The sequence below is a fragment of the Dysidea avara genome, chromosome 3 (assembly GCF_963678975.1).
Source record: "Dysidea avara chromosome 3, odDysAvar1.4, whole genome shotgun sequence".
NCBI lineage: Eukaryota > Metazoa > Porifera > Demospongiae > Dictyoceratida > Dysideidae > Dysidea > Dysidea avara.
The window spans coordinates 23,464,646-23,480,645 of record NC_089274.1 but is presented as its reverse complement, the minus strand read 5'-3'; the positions used below and the strand labels follow the sequence as shown (position 1 = coordinate 23,480,645).

Below are 16,000 nucleotides of genomic sequence, written 5' to 3'. Positions count from 1 at the left end.
CTGAAACGACTAGAATCCATCAGTAGATCACCAATCTACACTCACTTTCAAGAAACACTGTTGGATCAGTTTGTGTGTGTACGTGTGTGTGTGTGTGTGCATGCTAGGGCTGAAACAGATGCCAATTTACTATCCAGATATCATGTTTTGCAATATCCTATAGATAGTGACATCATCATTTGCTATAAAAACATTGTATATTTTATGATGAACATGCTTGTTTTACTAGTACTTTAGAATAGAAACAATTATAACATTCATATGAAAATTATGTTTGTAGTAATGTTAAATGTGGAAGCTATGTATATTACAAGGAAAAATTACCATAAATTGATTAAATTATTAAAAAGTATCCTGATGGCTTTATATTACTATCTGGATAGTAAATTATTATCTAATCAAAAACAGCCAAGCTGTAAAAAAAGGTGCGGCCCCCTAAAAGGCCATGGTGAAAAAATATGTGAAATCCAAGGTGACGGCCAAGAAATGGCTGTGATGGTAGGTTAATGGTAAAAATTTTAATAACGACAATTCAGGTGAATTTGGTGCCGCTTGGTCTTGGCACAAAATTCACCTGAATTGTTGTTATTAAAATTTTTACCATTAACCTACCATCACAGCCATTTCTTGGCCGCCACCTTGGATTTCATATCTTTTTCACCATGGCCTTTTAGGGGGCCGGGCCACACCTTTTTTACAGCTTGGCTGTTTTTGATTAGATATCACTTCTTTTTGTATTTATATACCCCAAAGCCGGCCATAGGCTGGTTTTGGGACTTTTTTAACCTATCCTTTTTCTTTACCACAGGAAGAATAAAAAGACAAAGCAGATTTTTAATACTTCAACTGTTTTTTATTTTATCAGTAAATATACATATATTTATTACATGTCTATTATTCCTACTGGATAACTTGTTCACAGCTGATCTTTCTACTAAGGGACTTGAACTCTCTACAAGGTGATTTGTTTGTAGCTGAACTCTCTACAGGATGATTGGTTTCTTTGTAGCTGGTCTCTACAAGGTGACTTCTCCTACTACAGGGTGACTTGTATCTATAGCTGAACTATTTATGGGATGATCTGTTTGTAGCTGAATTCTCTACAGGATGACTTGTTTCTAGCTGATCTCTCTTGGGTAACTTGTTTTTAGCTGAACTCTCTACAGAGTGGGTTCTTTGTAGCTGAACTCTCTACAAGGTGACTTCTTCTAGCTGATTTCTCTATAGGATGATCTGATCTCTCTACAGGGGGTGATTTGTTTGTAAGTAATATCTCTACAGGTAGATTTGTTTGTAAGTGAATTCTCTACAAGGTGATTTGTTTGTAGCTGATTTCTCTACAGGATAATTTGTTTGTAGCTTAACTCTCTACAATGTGATTTGTTTCTAGCTGATCTCTCTACAGGGTGATTTTTTTGTAGCTGAACTCTCTACAGGGTGATTTGTTTGTAGCTGATCTCTCTACAGGGTGATCTGGTTGTAGCTGATCTCTCTACAGTGGGTGATTTGTTTGTAACTGAAACCTCTTGTTTCAAACTGATCTCACTGTAGGGTAACTTGTTTGTAGCTGAACTCTCTACAGGATGGTTTCTTTGTAGCTGAACTCTATATAGGGTGATTTGTTTGTAGTTGATCTCTCTACAGGGTTTCTTTGCAGCTGAGATCTCTACAGGGTGACTTCTTCTAACTCAGCTATCTCTTGTTTCTAGCTGATCTCTCTACAGAGTAGCTTGTTTGTATAGCTGAACTCTTTATAGGGTGGTTTTTTGGTTGCTGAACTCTCTACACGGTGACTTGTTTGTAGCAAACTTCTCTACAGAGTGACTTGTTTGTAGCTGAATTCTCTTCAGAGTGACTTACTTGTAGCTGAACATTGTATAAACTATAAAGTGACTTGTCTGTAGCTGAACTCTCTACAGGGTTACTTGTTTGCAGCTGTTCTCTATAGGGTAACTTGTTTGTATAGATGAACTCTCTACAGGGTAGTTTGTTTGTAGCTGAACTCTCTCCACAGTGACTTGTTTGTAGCTGAATTCTCTAGAGAGTGTAGCCGAACTCTCTACAGGGTGCATGACCTGAACTCTCTTCGGTGTGATTTGTACTGTTCTGAATCACTATAGCAATATATTTGTAGCTGAACTCTCTATAGGGTGACTTGCTTCTTGCTGAACTGTCTATAAAATTAACTGTTTGCAGCTGAACTCCCTACAGAATAACTTGCAATGCAATAGAATTCTATAATGGAGTAAATAAATTAGCTGAATGCCCTATTAGGGTGACTGTTCTATTAGAGTATCTCGATCTCGCATTTGCTACATGGAGTTGGCTTTTGAATCATAACTCAGTGGTTTGTAATCCGATTCTTCTATACTACTGCAAGGACTTTCTATGAAGATTATTCCAGCTATGCACCAATTTTCAGCTCATTGCTCTAAGCGGTTTGCCTAGTAGGCGTAAAAACTACACTGTTGCTAACTGCCTACAGAATTTTACTATAAAGTGTATTATGTAGTAGAGTTCCACAGGTTCCAGAGGTTTCAGAGGTTGTACGGTTCCAAGGTTCTAGAGGTTCCAGGGTTCCAGAGGTTCCATGGTTCTAGAGGTTCCAGGGTTCTAGAGGTTCCAGGGTTCTAGAGGTTCCAATGGTTCCAGGGTTACAGAGGTTCCAGGGTTCTAGAGGTTCCAGAGGTCTAGAGGTTTCAGGGTTCTAGTGGTTCCAGGGTTCACTAATTAACTAAGGTACACTAATTGACAATAGAACGAATGGATAGTACTACAGAAAGTTGTATGGTAGCACTTGGATTTAGTGCTACAGCCTGACATTGTTTCAATGCTGTTGCTATAAAATATGCTTTAATAAAAGCATTAAAGCTTTTAAGTATACTGAAATAATCTAACTATAGGAAATGCAGGGTACCAATGACTTTCTATCACCTAGCTAACTTCAATGCATGTTGTGCAAAACAAAAAATATTGCAGGTGCAAAAAACAATAAAACGTGGTTGTGTTTGGTGCTTGCCCTACATTTCAGAACTGAGCAAGTTACTGGTTGTTTTTCTGCTTTGTGTTCTTTCACCAAGTATGTCATCTTTTCCTCTCATTTTACATGCACCTTTTTCAACATCACATTTTATTTGTGCTTTCAGTACACCTAAATGTCACTGACAACACCAATATCCACTATGTAGCATGTGCATGCATGCAATATCTTACCAAACTTTTCAGTAATGGCATTATACTTAAAGGGTGTGACTAACTAGGGTTAAAGCCATACACATAATTGGACAATGTTAAGTTTCTTTAATGTCAAAGTTCTCTCCACTGGGTAAATAATAGCTGTACCATATTCAAACACTATGTAATAATTACAGTGCACACTTGCAATGAGTATGCAATTGTGGCATAGAATAATGTAGCTTACCCATACCAATTTAAGTAATTGCTAAATCTTTATACCATAATTTGTTATAAAATACAACTAAATGCTTATTGTTTTCTGTTATGTTACTATTTAAAATTATTGGTTGGTAACAGGTAGTACTTGGCACCTTACACATGGTATGTACAATACTATGTGCACATGCAATTCCCTTAGCTATATACATGGATCTATGTGTTCACATACATGATTTTCAACAGGTATGAACAGTACTACATTAAACTTTCCATTACATTAGTTTGTTTTTAATTTTTGCAGATATGATAAGTTAGCTACTAGGTATCAATGCTAGTATAAATAATTTCAATAAAGTAGATCTAATCTTATGTACAATAATAACAATTTTATGTATGAGAGTTTTAGCATCTATAAAGGTATCAGGGGCGTACGCAGGAATTTTGAAAAGGGGTTTCCACTACAGCAAAGTGACTGTTATATTAGAGTAGTTTACATTGCCTGACTGCTCTATTAGAGTATCTCGATCTTTTCACCAAAATCATACTTCAGAACAATGCTATAAGTGTTGCTGTTATGTTAGAAACTATTATTTAACTAAGATAAAAGTTTAAAATGTGTCCTGTTCCATGATAGATTCCAGATTCTGGAAACCCGAAGTTTCAATTTATTAATGTTTCAAGAGTATGTAAAATCCAAAGGGGCTTCCTGAAACCCCTGGAAACCCCCCTCGATATGCCCCTAGGTATATAGTTATTATAGAGAACACCTACATAGGGAAGTCAGCATAGTTGCTGGTTATAAGATGGTAATTGCTAGAGTACACCTGATCCACATACGCTCTCACAACCAGTCTTGCATGTTCCTATATTGTAGTAATTTGTCTGAAATGGTAACTTTAACCACTAGAACCCTGGAACCTCTAGAACCCTGGAACCTCTGGAACCCTAGAACCTCTGGAACCACTAGAACCTCTGGAACTACTAGAACCCTGGAATCCTGGAACCACTAGAACCCTTGAACCACTGGAACCTCTAGAACCTGTGGAACCTCTAGAACCCTGGAACCTCTGGAATCCTGCATGGAACCACTAGAACCTTTGAACCCCTGGAACCTGTGGAACCCTTGAACCACTGGAACCTCTAGAACCTCTGGAACCACTAGAACCCTGGAACCTCTAGAACCCTGGAACCACTAGAACCCTGGAACCTCTGGAACCATGGAACCTCTGGAACCCTAGAACCACTGGAACCTCTGGAACCATGGAACCTCTGGAACTCTGGAACCAGTAGAACCCCTGGAACCAGTAGAACCTCTAGAACCGCTAGAACCCTGGAACCTCTAGAACCCTGGAACCACTAGAACCCTGGAACCTCTAGAACCCTGGAACCACTAGAACCCTGGAACCTCTAGAACCCTGGAACCACTAGAACCCTGGAACCACTAGAACCTCTGGAACTCTAGAACCACTGGAACCTCTGGAACCATGGAACCTCTGGAACCCTAGAACTACTGGAACCCTGGAACCTCTGGAATCCTAGAACCCTGGAACCTCTAGAACCCTGGAACCACTAGAACTCTGGAACCTCTAGAACCCTGGAACCTCTAGAACCCTGGAACTTCTGAAATCACTAGAACCCTGGAACCTCGGGAACCCTAGAACCTCTGGAACTCTACTACACAATACACTTTATAGTAAAACTATGATTCTGTAGGCAGTTTAGCAACAGTGTATACTTATAATGTCTGACAGTTAATAGGTGGTGCCAGTTCGTGACATCTGCTACATGGACATAAATAAAGGTAGGTACAGTGGTTTTATCATCGAGATGATCTACAAAGTGATTCCACATGAAATCCTTTAGTTTTGTCTTGATGACTACATTGGAGAGGTTGGTATCAATTACTGGAATGGTATTCTACAAGTGAGGCAGGTGATGAAAATAGTGTGTACGAGATGATTAAGTTTGCTACATGTAGAAGACCTGGTGTGTCCTTGGCATGAGAGAATGTAATGATATTATAGTTGTTGATGTCAAAATTTCATGTAGGTCACAGTGACTTGAGCTAGTGACGTGATTGCAAATAAAATATCTTGGTCTCGAAGATATACATTAGAGGTAGGAGTCTGAGTAGCCTGGATTTATAATTAGTATCATAGCTAGTTGTTCAAAATGTATTTTGTCGCTCGATGCTGAATACGCTCAAAGCACATAATATCCTTAATAAGGTATGGTTGCCACAACTGTGAGCATGCAGTAAGTGAGGTGGGAACAAAATAAAGTATAGTATACAAGTTTACTTTAGCTGATAGAAAGTGATTGGAATAAAATGTATGCCGTATCATTAAAGCATGGGTGTGGTACTGGGCGTTATATAGAATTACACGTACGTTTAAGTCATCAGCACGGACAGGCACAACGATTATACGTTTGTGCCTTCATTCACAGGCGAATCAATCCCCGGTTAGTTTGTGTCTCTAGGCCTCATAGTTTTCTCAAACATTAATTATTTATTTATTATTTATGATGTAATTTTAACCGCATTTCTTATTATCTTTAGTACTTGGTTTTTTTTTTTTTACAACATAAAGATAGCTACGTATAGCTATACGTGTAGTATAATATATTAAATACAAAATTCTAACTAGCTTAACTACCAAACTAAGTACTTTAACTACAAAACTAGCTACCTTAACTACAAAACAACCTTAATTAATAACCTTTAGTACTTGGTTGTATAATTATTAAAGTTAACTTGACTCAGGTCGGAGTTAAATGGCCTACGTGCAGTGAACGACACACCCAGTATTGTCTGAATACTGCAAATTGGCTAGTTTCGTGTCCAGACCCCACCCCTGACAGGTGGTCAATTGGACTGGAGACCGACACGTGAATTAATTCTTGAGTTCTGGAAGCAGAGTCCTGCGGCCTAGCCGCCTGGCAAATTGATTTTGCTAGGACATTCCTAGTCTCGCCTTGGAATTATAAGCGCCGTGCTGCACTTGTACAGCGCTGTTCAAGGTGATCGATTTTCCATCAAAAAAGAAATTTATCGCTTGAAATTCTCTGCAACTTCTTCCACCAAAGCCAGTTTATTAGAAGGAGCCAGCTAGTTTTAATTTGAAGAAATCTATTGAATTGGCCTCTGAAAAAGGAGCTTCGAACTGGCTAACTGTTCTGTCATTGCAGGAACACAATTTCAGCCTACACAAAACTGCTTTTCATGATGCAGTTGCTCTCAGATATGGCTGGGATCCAGCCAGGCTCCCTCAACATTGTGCCTGTGGCACAAAGTTTTCTGTTGAACATTCCTTTACATGCCCCAAGGGTGCATGGCTTTCTATCAATTTGTCATAATGAGATTCGGGATTTGACAGCTAGTTTACTTTCAGAGGTCTGTCATGAGGTTGAAGTGGAGCCCCATTTACAACCAGTCACTGATGAGCAGTTTATTTTAGCCTCTTCAAACACCGAAGATGGAGCTCGTCTTGACCTTTCAGCAAACAGCTTTTGGGGAGATTGCTGTGAGAAAACCTACATTAATGTAAAAGTTTTCAATTGTCACGCTCCTAGTAATCGAACCACCAATGCCGAGAGCATTTACAGAAAACATGAATTGAGTAAGAAACGTTTGTATGAAGCTTGTATTCGTGAAGTTAAAGTTCCTTTACTCCTTTAATTTTCTCAGCCACAGGAGGAATGGCTAATGAAGCAGCAGTTTTTTACAAGTGCCTTGCCTCCCTGCTATCCGACAAGTGGGACACAAATTATGCAGCTGTAATGGGATGGGTACGGTGCTGCCTGTCCTTCTCACTTCTGAGGTCTGCAATCAGATGTTTAAGGGGATCTAGGTCTTCAAAGGGCTGCTTTGGTCATTTGTTAGGAACAGCACCAATTCAGGTTGAGACTAAATTGCCAGCTTTCTAAATGGTGACTGTCATTATAGTGTTTGTTCTTGTTTTTTTTCTTTGTATATATTCTTTTGTTTATTGTTAATATATATATATTTTTAAAAACTTGTACAGCGCTTATATTTTCCAATCGATAAGTGGCTGTGCGGAAAGGGACCATACAAGACTAGGGAATTCGAGCCTCATCCAATAATAGTAATAAAAGTAACTAGACAGATGTTGAAAACATCGTGGGGCAAGCCTGAGCGAGTTGAGTTGCACAGCAATGTATTTGTGCATGGTTGAGGTATGTTGTTTTTGTTTTGCTATGAAACAAAACAATTACAACACCTCAGCCACATGCGACTGCATAAGGCCTAAGCTAAAGTGGCATGGCAAGGGAAATACTAAAAGAAATAGAATAAAATAATTAATGCATGAAATTCAATGCCATTTGGTTAAAACATAGAAACTGTGCAGCGTTGGTGCTACTGGTGCCATGATCTATATTATATGCATGAGCTGGCGTTGATCGTCTAATCTTATCTCCCTGTCTTCTGCAGTTTCATTGGCAAACTGCATGCAAGTGTGCATAGCATCTACTTACTTCTGCTTCATCTGGCATTTCTGCTGCTGTCCTCGCCCTGTCTTGTTCTCTCCTGGTCTTCTTCTAAGACAGTCTTCTTTGTCCATGTCTATGCAGATAAGAAGTTGTAACCCACGTGACAAATTCTAAGCCATGTGGCGCTTTTTTCCGTGTTCGTTACGTAAACTCTTGGGAATTATCATATGTACGGTCAGAAGTACGAAGTGACTATTGCCATTTCTGGGGCTCGCTCAGGCTCGCCTCAATAATTCCCACATAGTACTTAGCTACTATTATAATGTCAATCACAGTCCTTTTCCCATTCTATATCTATCAAGATACACGGTAGTGTGTCATTCCCGGCATGTGTACTGCCAGTAAAATGTGATTTTCACGCCTGCATAGCTACATGGTCCCTTCTCCAAAGTACTGTCTGCCAAGTACTACTGTAGGGTAGGCCACACAACAGATTTGCTCCACAAACTGACCCATTCGTGTCAGTGATAGCTAGCTATGGGCGGCCAATTGCAAAGTTTCAATTTTATTCTTCGTTTTTTTTTTGTCATAGTCATAATGAAGTGCTATGCTAGCAAAACCTGTGATATAACAGGCTGGAAATCGTATTCTAGATGCTGGATTTGCTTTGGTTGAGCACATAAGAGGTGGAAACGCCCCTCCCCCACACTTTTATGGGACAATGTTTGCACGAGATACTCTAATAGAGCAGTCTCAGTATTCAGAGAAGCAGTGCATAAATAAGGAGATATAGTTAGCTAGTGGAGGGTAGTTATTGTCAGCAGGTAGTTACCTTTTTTTTTGGTCTTTAGCTTACAGCTGGCCTGGTCCCCTCACTCTTTGGCCTGCTGGTTGAGCAAATGCGTTTTTCATGAAAAATCTAAATACTTTATAGAACGGTCACTACAAAATAAAAATCCCAGCTAAACTCCTAATAGACAAATAGTGAGACATATATATGTACAGTCATGCATACTAAACAATTTACTAACAAGCACTATAGTACAACTTTATATAGCCATATTGCCATGAAGAAGCAAGCTATATTGCATATATAACTAGATTCTTTGGCTTTGGTATCGGATCGGTAGGTATATCATCATCATTGTATCTGTAGATAAGAAGAACAATGATGTGTAAAAACAAGTCTTTATATGGTGGGGTATTTAAAATACAAAAAGAAGTGAAATCTATTCAAAAACAGCCAAGCTGTATAAAAAGAGTGCGAAGCCTGGGTGAAAAAAGTTGTGAAATCAAAGGTGGCAGCCATTTCATGATGTTATAATGCACCAAGCTATCAATGTATTGCTCCACCACCCTCCCCTCGGGCATAGGTGGGAGAATTTACACGAAACTGTTGCACTGTAGGGAATTTGACAATCATTCATTAACACCCAAGTATTTTTTTGTTGTAACTTTCTATGCTATCTCAAATCCCTGCATTACAACTGGGGCCGACAGTGAGGATTTGACACTATAAGTTTGCTCTACTATGGGACATTTGACATTCGGCTGTGTCAAATCCACACCATAACCCCACGTATGCCCGAGGGGGGGCACTACATTGATAGGTGCATAATGATAATAAATTTAGCTATTTCATGACCGCCCACAATTTTTTTTTGACCTAGGCTTTTGAAGGCCACACCCTTTTATACAGCTTGGCTGTTTTTGAATGGATAATATTATTAGGTGAATTCACGTACTAAGTTTGCAAGGAATCTGATAAGTATCCGCGGTGCTATGAACATTTACTCGTGTAAAAAGATCAAACTTTTGTCACAGCTACAGGGTAAACCGCCATTGAAAAATTTGGTGTCTACATAGGCTATAGCCATTGTAGAAGTACCTTTTGATGCATGGTTAGAAAAAAGAAAGTAATGACTACAGAGTTACAAAGCAAAAACAACTGTAAATGGTGGGGTCGAGATACTCTAATAGAACAATCATCGCAGGAAAAAGTGGATGAAATCAGTGTTGTCAGAGCTGTCATGCTACAAGTGGTCTCTCCAAAAATCAGTTCCCCAGACCACTTACGACTGTCGTAGATGGTCCCCCTGACCACTTACACTGCCACAACTGGTCCCCCCAGACCACTTACAGCAGGCATCTTGGATTATAAAGGCATTTATGTACCTCTCTATAATCTATGCTTGGATGTAGTCCCCCACCTGTAATTAACTTCTACTTTATAGATGAAAATTCTATATGGCTAAAATCTGCTCAATTGTAAAAGTTTATAATTTCATAGATCTACCAACCTACAACGTTCTATATGCATTCTATTAGAATTCCTCAAAAAATGTGTGCTCTATTTGAGTATTGCAAGAATATTATCAAAAAGTCAAATATTCTGTCTTTAATAATCATAATTGTATCTGTAGATAAGAAGAAATGTGGGTAAAACAAACCCCAAAGGCCAAGGCCAGCCTATGGCTTATAGTGTACAAAAAGAAATGAAATCTACACAAAACAGCCAAGCTGTGAAAAAGGGTCAATAGCCTGGGTGAAAAAAGTTGTGAAATCAAAGATGGCGGTCAAGAAATGCATATGACTAGCGCTGCAATGATGTTAATGCTATATGCAAACAGCATTATTAACGCAGTAATATCATTGCAGCCATTTCTTGGCCACCACTTTTGGTTTCACAACTATTTTCACCCAGGCTGTTGACCGCACCTTTTTCACAGCTTGGCTGTTTTACGGGTTAGTGCCTCGGCTAGTGTATATATCAGTGGTACCACCATTATTTTCAATAGGTGCAGAGCATCCGGCAGGAGATCTGTATGGGAGGCAGGGACAGCACAGGCAGCAATTGTATACCCCTACCCCCCACTCCCGCCCCCCCCATACACACACACACACACACACACACCTATACAATACATACTACAACCATTCACAATACTTGAAAATATCTACTAAATAAAAAAAAAGTCAGTAATGGACAACAAAATGGGAAGGGGGTAGCAATTTTATGACAGAGTCAAAATAGGGATTTGTAGATTACATTACTACCCCATGCCAGTGATCCCTTCTTGTTTTGTGGCTTTTCTCAGTGATCCCTATTCTCCATTTGAAATTTTCAATTTTTTGTTCATCTAGTACTTTTGCTTGGCATATTATTGTGATGAATTAGTCATCATCGTAACTATTTGGAGCAGGCACTTACAATTTCTAATCGATAAGCACCATGTGGAGAAAATGGCTTGACTATGCAAGACTAGTACTACTGCTGATTTCACTGCCTATGTGCATGAGCTAATCTTGTGCTCGGGGTGCTTTGTTTTCTTTTGTGTGGGAGTACGATATATATTCCACAAGTCCTAACATTATCGCTAATGTGGGCCATCTCATCTTGGCCTGGGTGCATCACTCCCCTTGCTAGCTCAGTAATACAGTATATATTACCATAGTAAACCCCTTGAAAAAAGACGTTGACTTAAGTATTGCAAAATTCAGTAAATGATTAGCTATTGCATAATAACAGGTGCTTTTGACCATGACTAGAAAATGAATGATCACCCACACACAGACATAGCTATACACCCACGTACATGCATCCACAACCAGATGCACAATATCCTCTTTTTTTTACTGTACTATTAGAGTTATTAACTGCTCTATTATACAGTATCTTGATTACTCACAAATTCCTTTTGTAATTACTATTAACCTGATAGCTGTTGTGAGGATGCCCCTTGCCCCTCTAATGAAAAAACCAGCTTCTCTGTGCATGTTTTGTATATTATGATGCATGCATGCATGCCGCTTAGTATAATTTTAAAGCGTGTGTTGCAATTAAGGCATTTTCCCCTATGCTGGATCCATCATAGCAATTATATATGTATAATACAACACAAATTTAATTTCTAGTTATATCACGGTATGAGTATGATATCATACGAGTAAACGTGATATAACTGGCTTGTACCATGACTCACCACACTGGCAGACTGGACTCACGGGTTGTGCTGAAAATAGCTTCTTAAACCCATTCTCTCTTGTATTACTGCTGCTACTCCTCTTCCTTACAAGTCACAAGTCGTGCATGCACTAGATTAGAATAAAGTTACGTAAATACGTGTATCCATGTGTACTAGTCTACCCGGTACTGCTGTAGCAATAGAAGCTAGTTAAAGCTATGGTTGAAGCATAGATTCATTCCTTTGCTCCTGCAGTACTTAGCACAAAGCCAACTATATTTGCTTACCTGGCGCTGTGTCATTGACACCTCCGAGTCACTTTGACTCGTGTTCAAACTGCCAGCTAAGCATGGCCTAACTAACAACCAGTGGTGTATCTTAGTTATACCATGGTGGCACACTTTGATCTGCCCACGCACCATGGTACAAATAATTTCATTTACTGGCATCCAGGGACTCAATAGATATTAGAACCTTGGATGACTCTAATATCTATGGCCTTAGGCATGTAGCTCTAAGGCCAGGAGTTAATTTACAGTTGGTTTTTCAACAAAGAATGGGGCGGGCGGTCATTTTTCATTATGCATAGAGATTGAAATGTGAGTATTCATAGTTGAGTTCAACTAAATTTTATAGGCTTACAATGTACAACAGCTAGCAATTAATTATTATGATCAGTATAAGTGTAATTCAGCATCACTACTACATAACCATGTGATATTTCACAGATAATTTCCCTAAAAAGAGAAACTGAAAGTTTGGTATACTGGCACTTATCTGTGAGATACGTATGTGTATATACAGGTGGAGTAAATCATAACCTACTAAACAATGCTCACTCACGTATGCATACCTTCACAAAGAATGCTGCCTAATTACAGTGCATGCAGCCTGTCTCAGCTGTCCGTTGTGTGCTTATGACCACTGTGTCACTTTCAAGTTTCTTTTACAAGGTTGCTCCACTACCCTTGTTATTACACATTTTCTACAAATCACTGACAGAATGATTCAGTTGTTGCGGTGCCTGTATGCTGCTATGTAAAGTAGATAACCACACTTCTATAGTACAACAAACCAACAGGAGTAGCAAACAACTAAAGATCACAATTGTTCAAACTACGTAACAACATTATAAGTTTTTATTACATTCAACCTCAAATTCATTACACATTACTACAAACATGCATACATAGCTAAACACATGTACTGAAGTACATATTATTCTGGTACAGTAGCCAGTATAGAATTAACCAATAATCTACCCGCAGAATGGCCAGGTTTTTCACCATGAAAATCAAAGCTTACTTTCACACCAGGTCGGAATAGCAGGCAATGTGTAGAGCCACCAAAGTGAAATGAGCCGATCTGTTGACCTTTCTTCACTTTCTGTCCTTCATTGATTGTAATCTCACAGGATGACACCTCACCCATGCCCACAGCTATGAAGCACATCAAGCCTATATAGGGATTATCTGCCTCAATAGCAATTATGGCTCGGGTCTGCATTTCAGCGATGTAAGCTTGAGAAGAATCAGTTTCACCGATTGGCCTAGAATAGTAGGTACCTTCCTTAACATATGCTCTGCGAACTACGCCATCCACAGGGCTATGCCATCCATGATAGAAGAAGATGTCAAGAAAGCCTTGGTATACAGTGCCTCCTTCAAATATGTCAGTGAGTGCATCATCTCCTAGCATGAACTTTATATTATAAGGTTGGCCTTTTATCCAAAACTTGCCATCCTTCGGGACATTTCTTTCCACCCTCCATGGTCCTGACTCACATGCATTGACGATTACTTTGTTATCAGCTGGATATGCAACAGGACGGGCGTTAGGTCTAAATTGTCTCGTAAAGAAACCGTCCCATGAGGTGAATCCATAGTGTGGTTTACTAGGGTCACATATGAACTCTTGTTCAAATTTTCCTCCCATCTTTTCCATGCTCTCCTTACTAAACCATCCATCAGTTGTCAAAACATAACATGACTCCGGTGATGCTAGAAATTTCGCCCACTCATTGAAGATGCTTTTAAGATGAAAATTTACAGTCACATTTAAAAAAGCAGCATACCCACCAATTGTTCTGCTTGGCTTATACATTATTGCAAACATGGGAGCAGGAAAAAAAGCATTATCCGAATGGAATTCTGGTGCCTGCAACAAAATGTGATTCATTAGTTGAAGCATGTGTTGATAGTCTCTGATTTTGGGCTGGGGAGAAGACTGTTTCACTCGAGGTTTTGTTGGGGGTTGAGCAGGAGTTTCAGTAAACATTTGATTGAAGAACATGGTAAGCTCTGCATTATTTTCTATTGCATCTTTGAAGCTCTGAATAACCGGATTCAAAGGTTCGGCTAGTGTCTTAGTGTCAACTTCTTCGATTAGCCTCTGTAGCCATCGATCTAAAGCGAATTGATGAGAAGGTAACCACTTGCCTGCACAATACGGCAGACTCCTGGCAATCTTGTCCAATGATTCATCCAACGTACCATCCTCCGTTGTTCTTGTATACTGGAAGAAATAGCAGCAGCTCGAACAGCAGTTAGTAAAGCAGTGGGCCATTGCGATGCCCGACAGCTACGTAGACTATTAGTGAACTTATATCAACGGTTTCGAGAAACAGACATTTAAGTGGGCGACACGCTCAGTGTTTGAATACCACAAAGCCATAATTGGCTAGGACGGATAGACTCTTTCCAAAAATACGTCACTGCTTAGCAACACCTTTCCGACATTTTGATTGGGGCCACTGTCAATAATCACAATTGCGCTACGTAGAAATACGGTGATGAAAACAGCTCGAGCAGAGTCAGTAGTATTGTTAAAGGACAGGCCATAGAAGTCTTCAAGTTTGCAAATTAGATTAAGTAAAATTAAGTATATTAAATACAAAATTCTAACTAGCTTAACTACGTACCAAACTAAGTACTTTAACTACAAAACTAGCTACCTTAACTACAAAACAACCTTAATTAATAACTTAGTTCAACAAGTCTATGCCATCTTTGCAAATTAGTGTTCTGGGGGAAGCAATAAAACCCGGCAGTGTTGGGCAAGTTACTTTGTAAAAGTAACTAGTTACATATTACTTGCAACAGAACTATTTAGTTACAGTTACATATTACCCATAAAATAAAGTAACTGTAATAATATTACATATTATATTACTTTGTGTCCACAGCCTTAAGCTGTCACGTGTGAAACTACCACCTTATTACGTGACATGATTGCGTTGTTGGACAATGTGCAAATCTTGGTTATAAGTAAGAAGCTAGTGAATAAGCTTCATTCAGTAGGCCTCGTTACTTCGTTGTGGTTAGGCGTTACTCAGAGGATTACTAACGAGATTAGTAACTTCGTTACTTTTAGTAATAATATTACGTCATATTAGACTCGTTACAGTAATTATATTACTTAGGTAACGCGTTACGTTTGTAAGTAAAGTATCTTGGGTTATATTACTTTGTTACCACAAAAGTAATAATATTACGTAACGCGTTACATAAGTAACGCGTTACTCCCAACACTGAAACCCGGAATAACGGAACAGCGGAATAACGGACTAAGCGAAAATTACATTCTTAATATTTTACTACTATATATACAGTCTATAGCATTTATACAATACTCACCTCGTAGCAATTCCACAGAGAATCACTAAGGCGATCCTCAGGGCGATTTTTAAATAGAACTAGCACAAAACTAACCACTCTAGAATAATCTAACTAAGCTAAAATACTTTCTAATACACTTTACTACAAAATCGCTACAACACTATAAGTTCTTTCTGCTACAGCTACTTATACCAGCCATCACACACGAGCAACTGCCCGAATTTATTAGTGACAACATTCCATCCTAAGAAATCTTCTCTGAAATAATCTACTTTGGCTAACCTGTTAGTTATCCATCGCCAAACAAGCTTAATGTAAATTCAAAAGGTTAAGTGCTGTATTTAGCTGACATCACTTTGTGCAGCTTGATTCTAATAAATTCGGGCAGTTACTCGTGTGTGATGGCTGGTATAAGTAGCTGTAGCAGCAAGAACTAATAGTGTTGTAGCGATTTTGTAGTAAAGTGTATTAGAAAGTATTTTAGCTTAGTTAGATTATTCTAGAGTGGTTAGTTTTGTGCTAGTTCTATTTAAAGATCGCCCTGAGGATCGCCTTAGTGATTCTCTGGAA

The 16,000-nt window shown here is 38.9% G+C and overlaps 1 protein-coding gene across 1 annotated transcript; it reads right to left on the bottom strand.

Moving 5' to 3' along the window:
• Positions 1–12,835: 12,835 nt before the first annotated feature.
• Positions 12,836–14,448, bottom strand: LOC136251847 (uncharacterized). Its single transcript, XM_066044249.1, has one exon. It carries the CDS (start codon positions 14,376–14,378, stop codon positions 13,032–13,034), a length of 1,347 nt encoding a protein of 448 aa, XP_065900321.1. The 5' UTR covers positions 14,379–14,448; the 3' UTR covers positions 12,836–13,031.
• Positions 14,449–16,000: the final 1,552 nt, after the last annotated feature.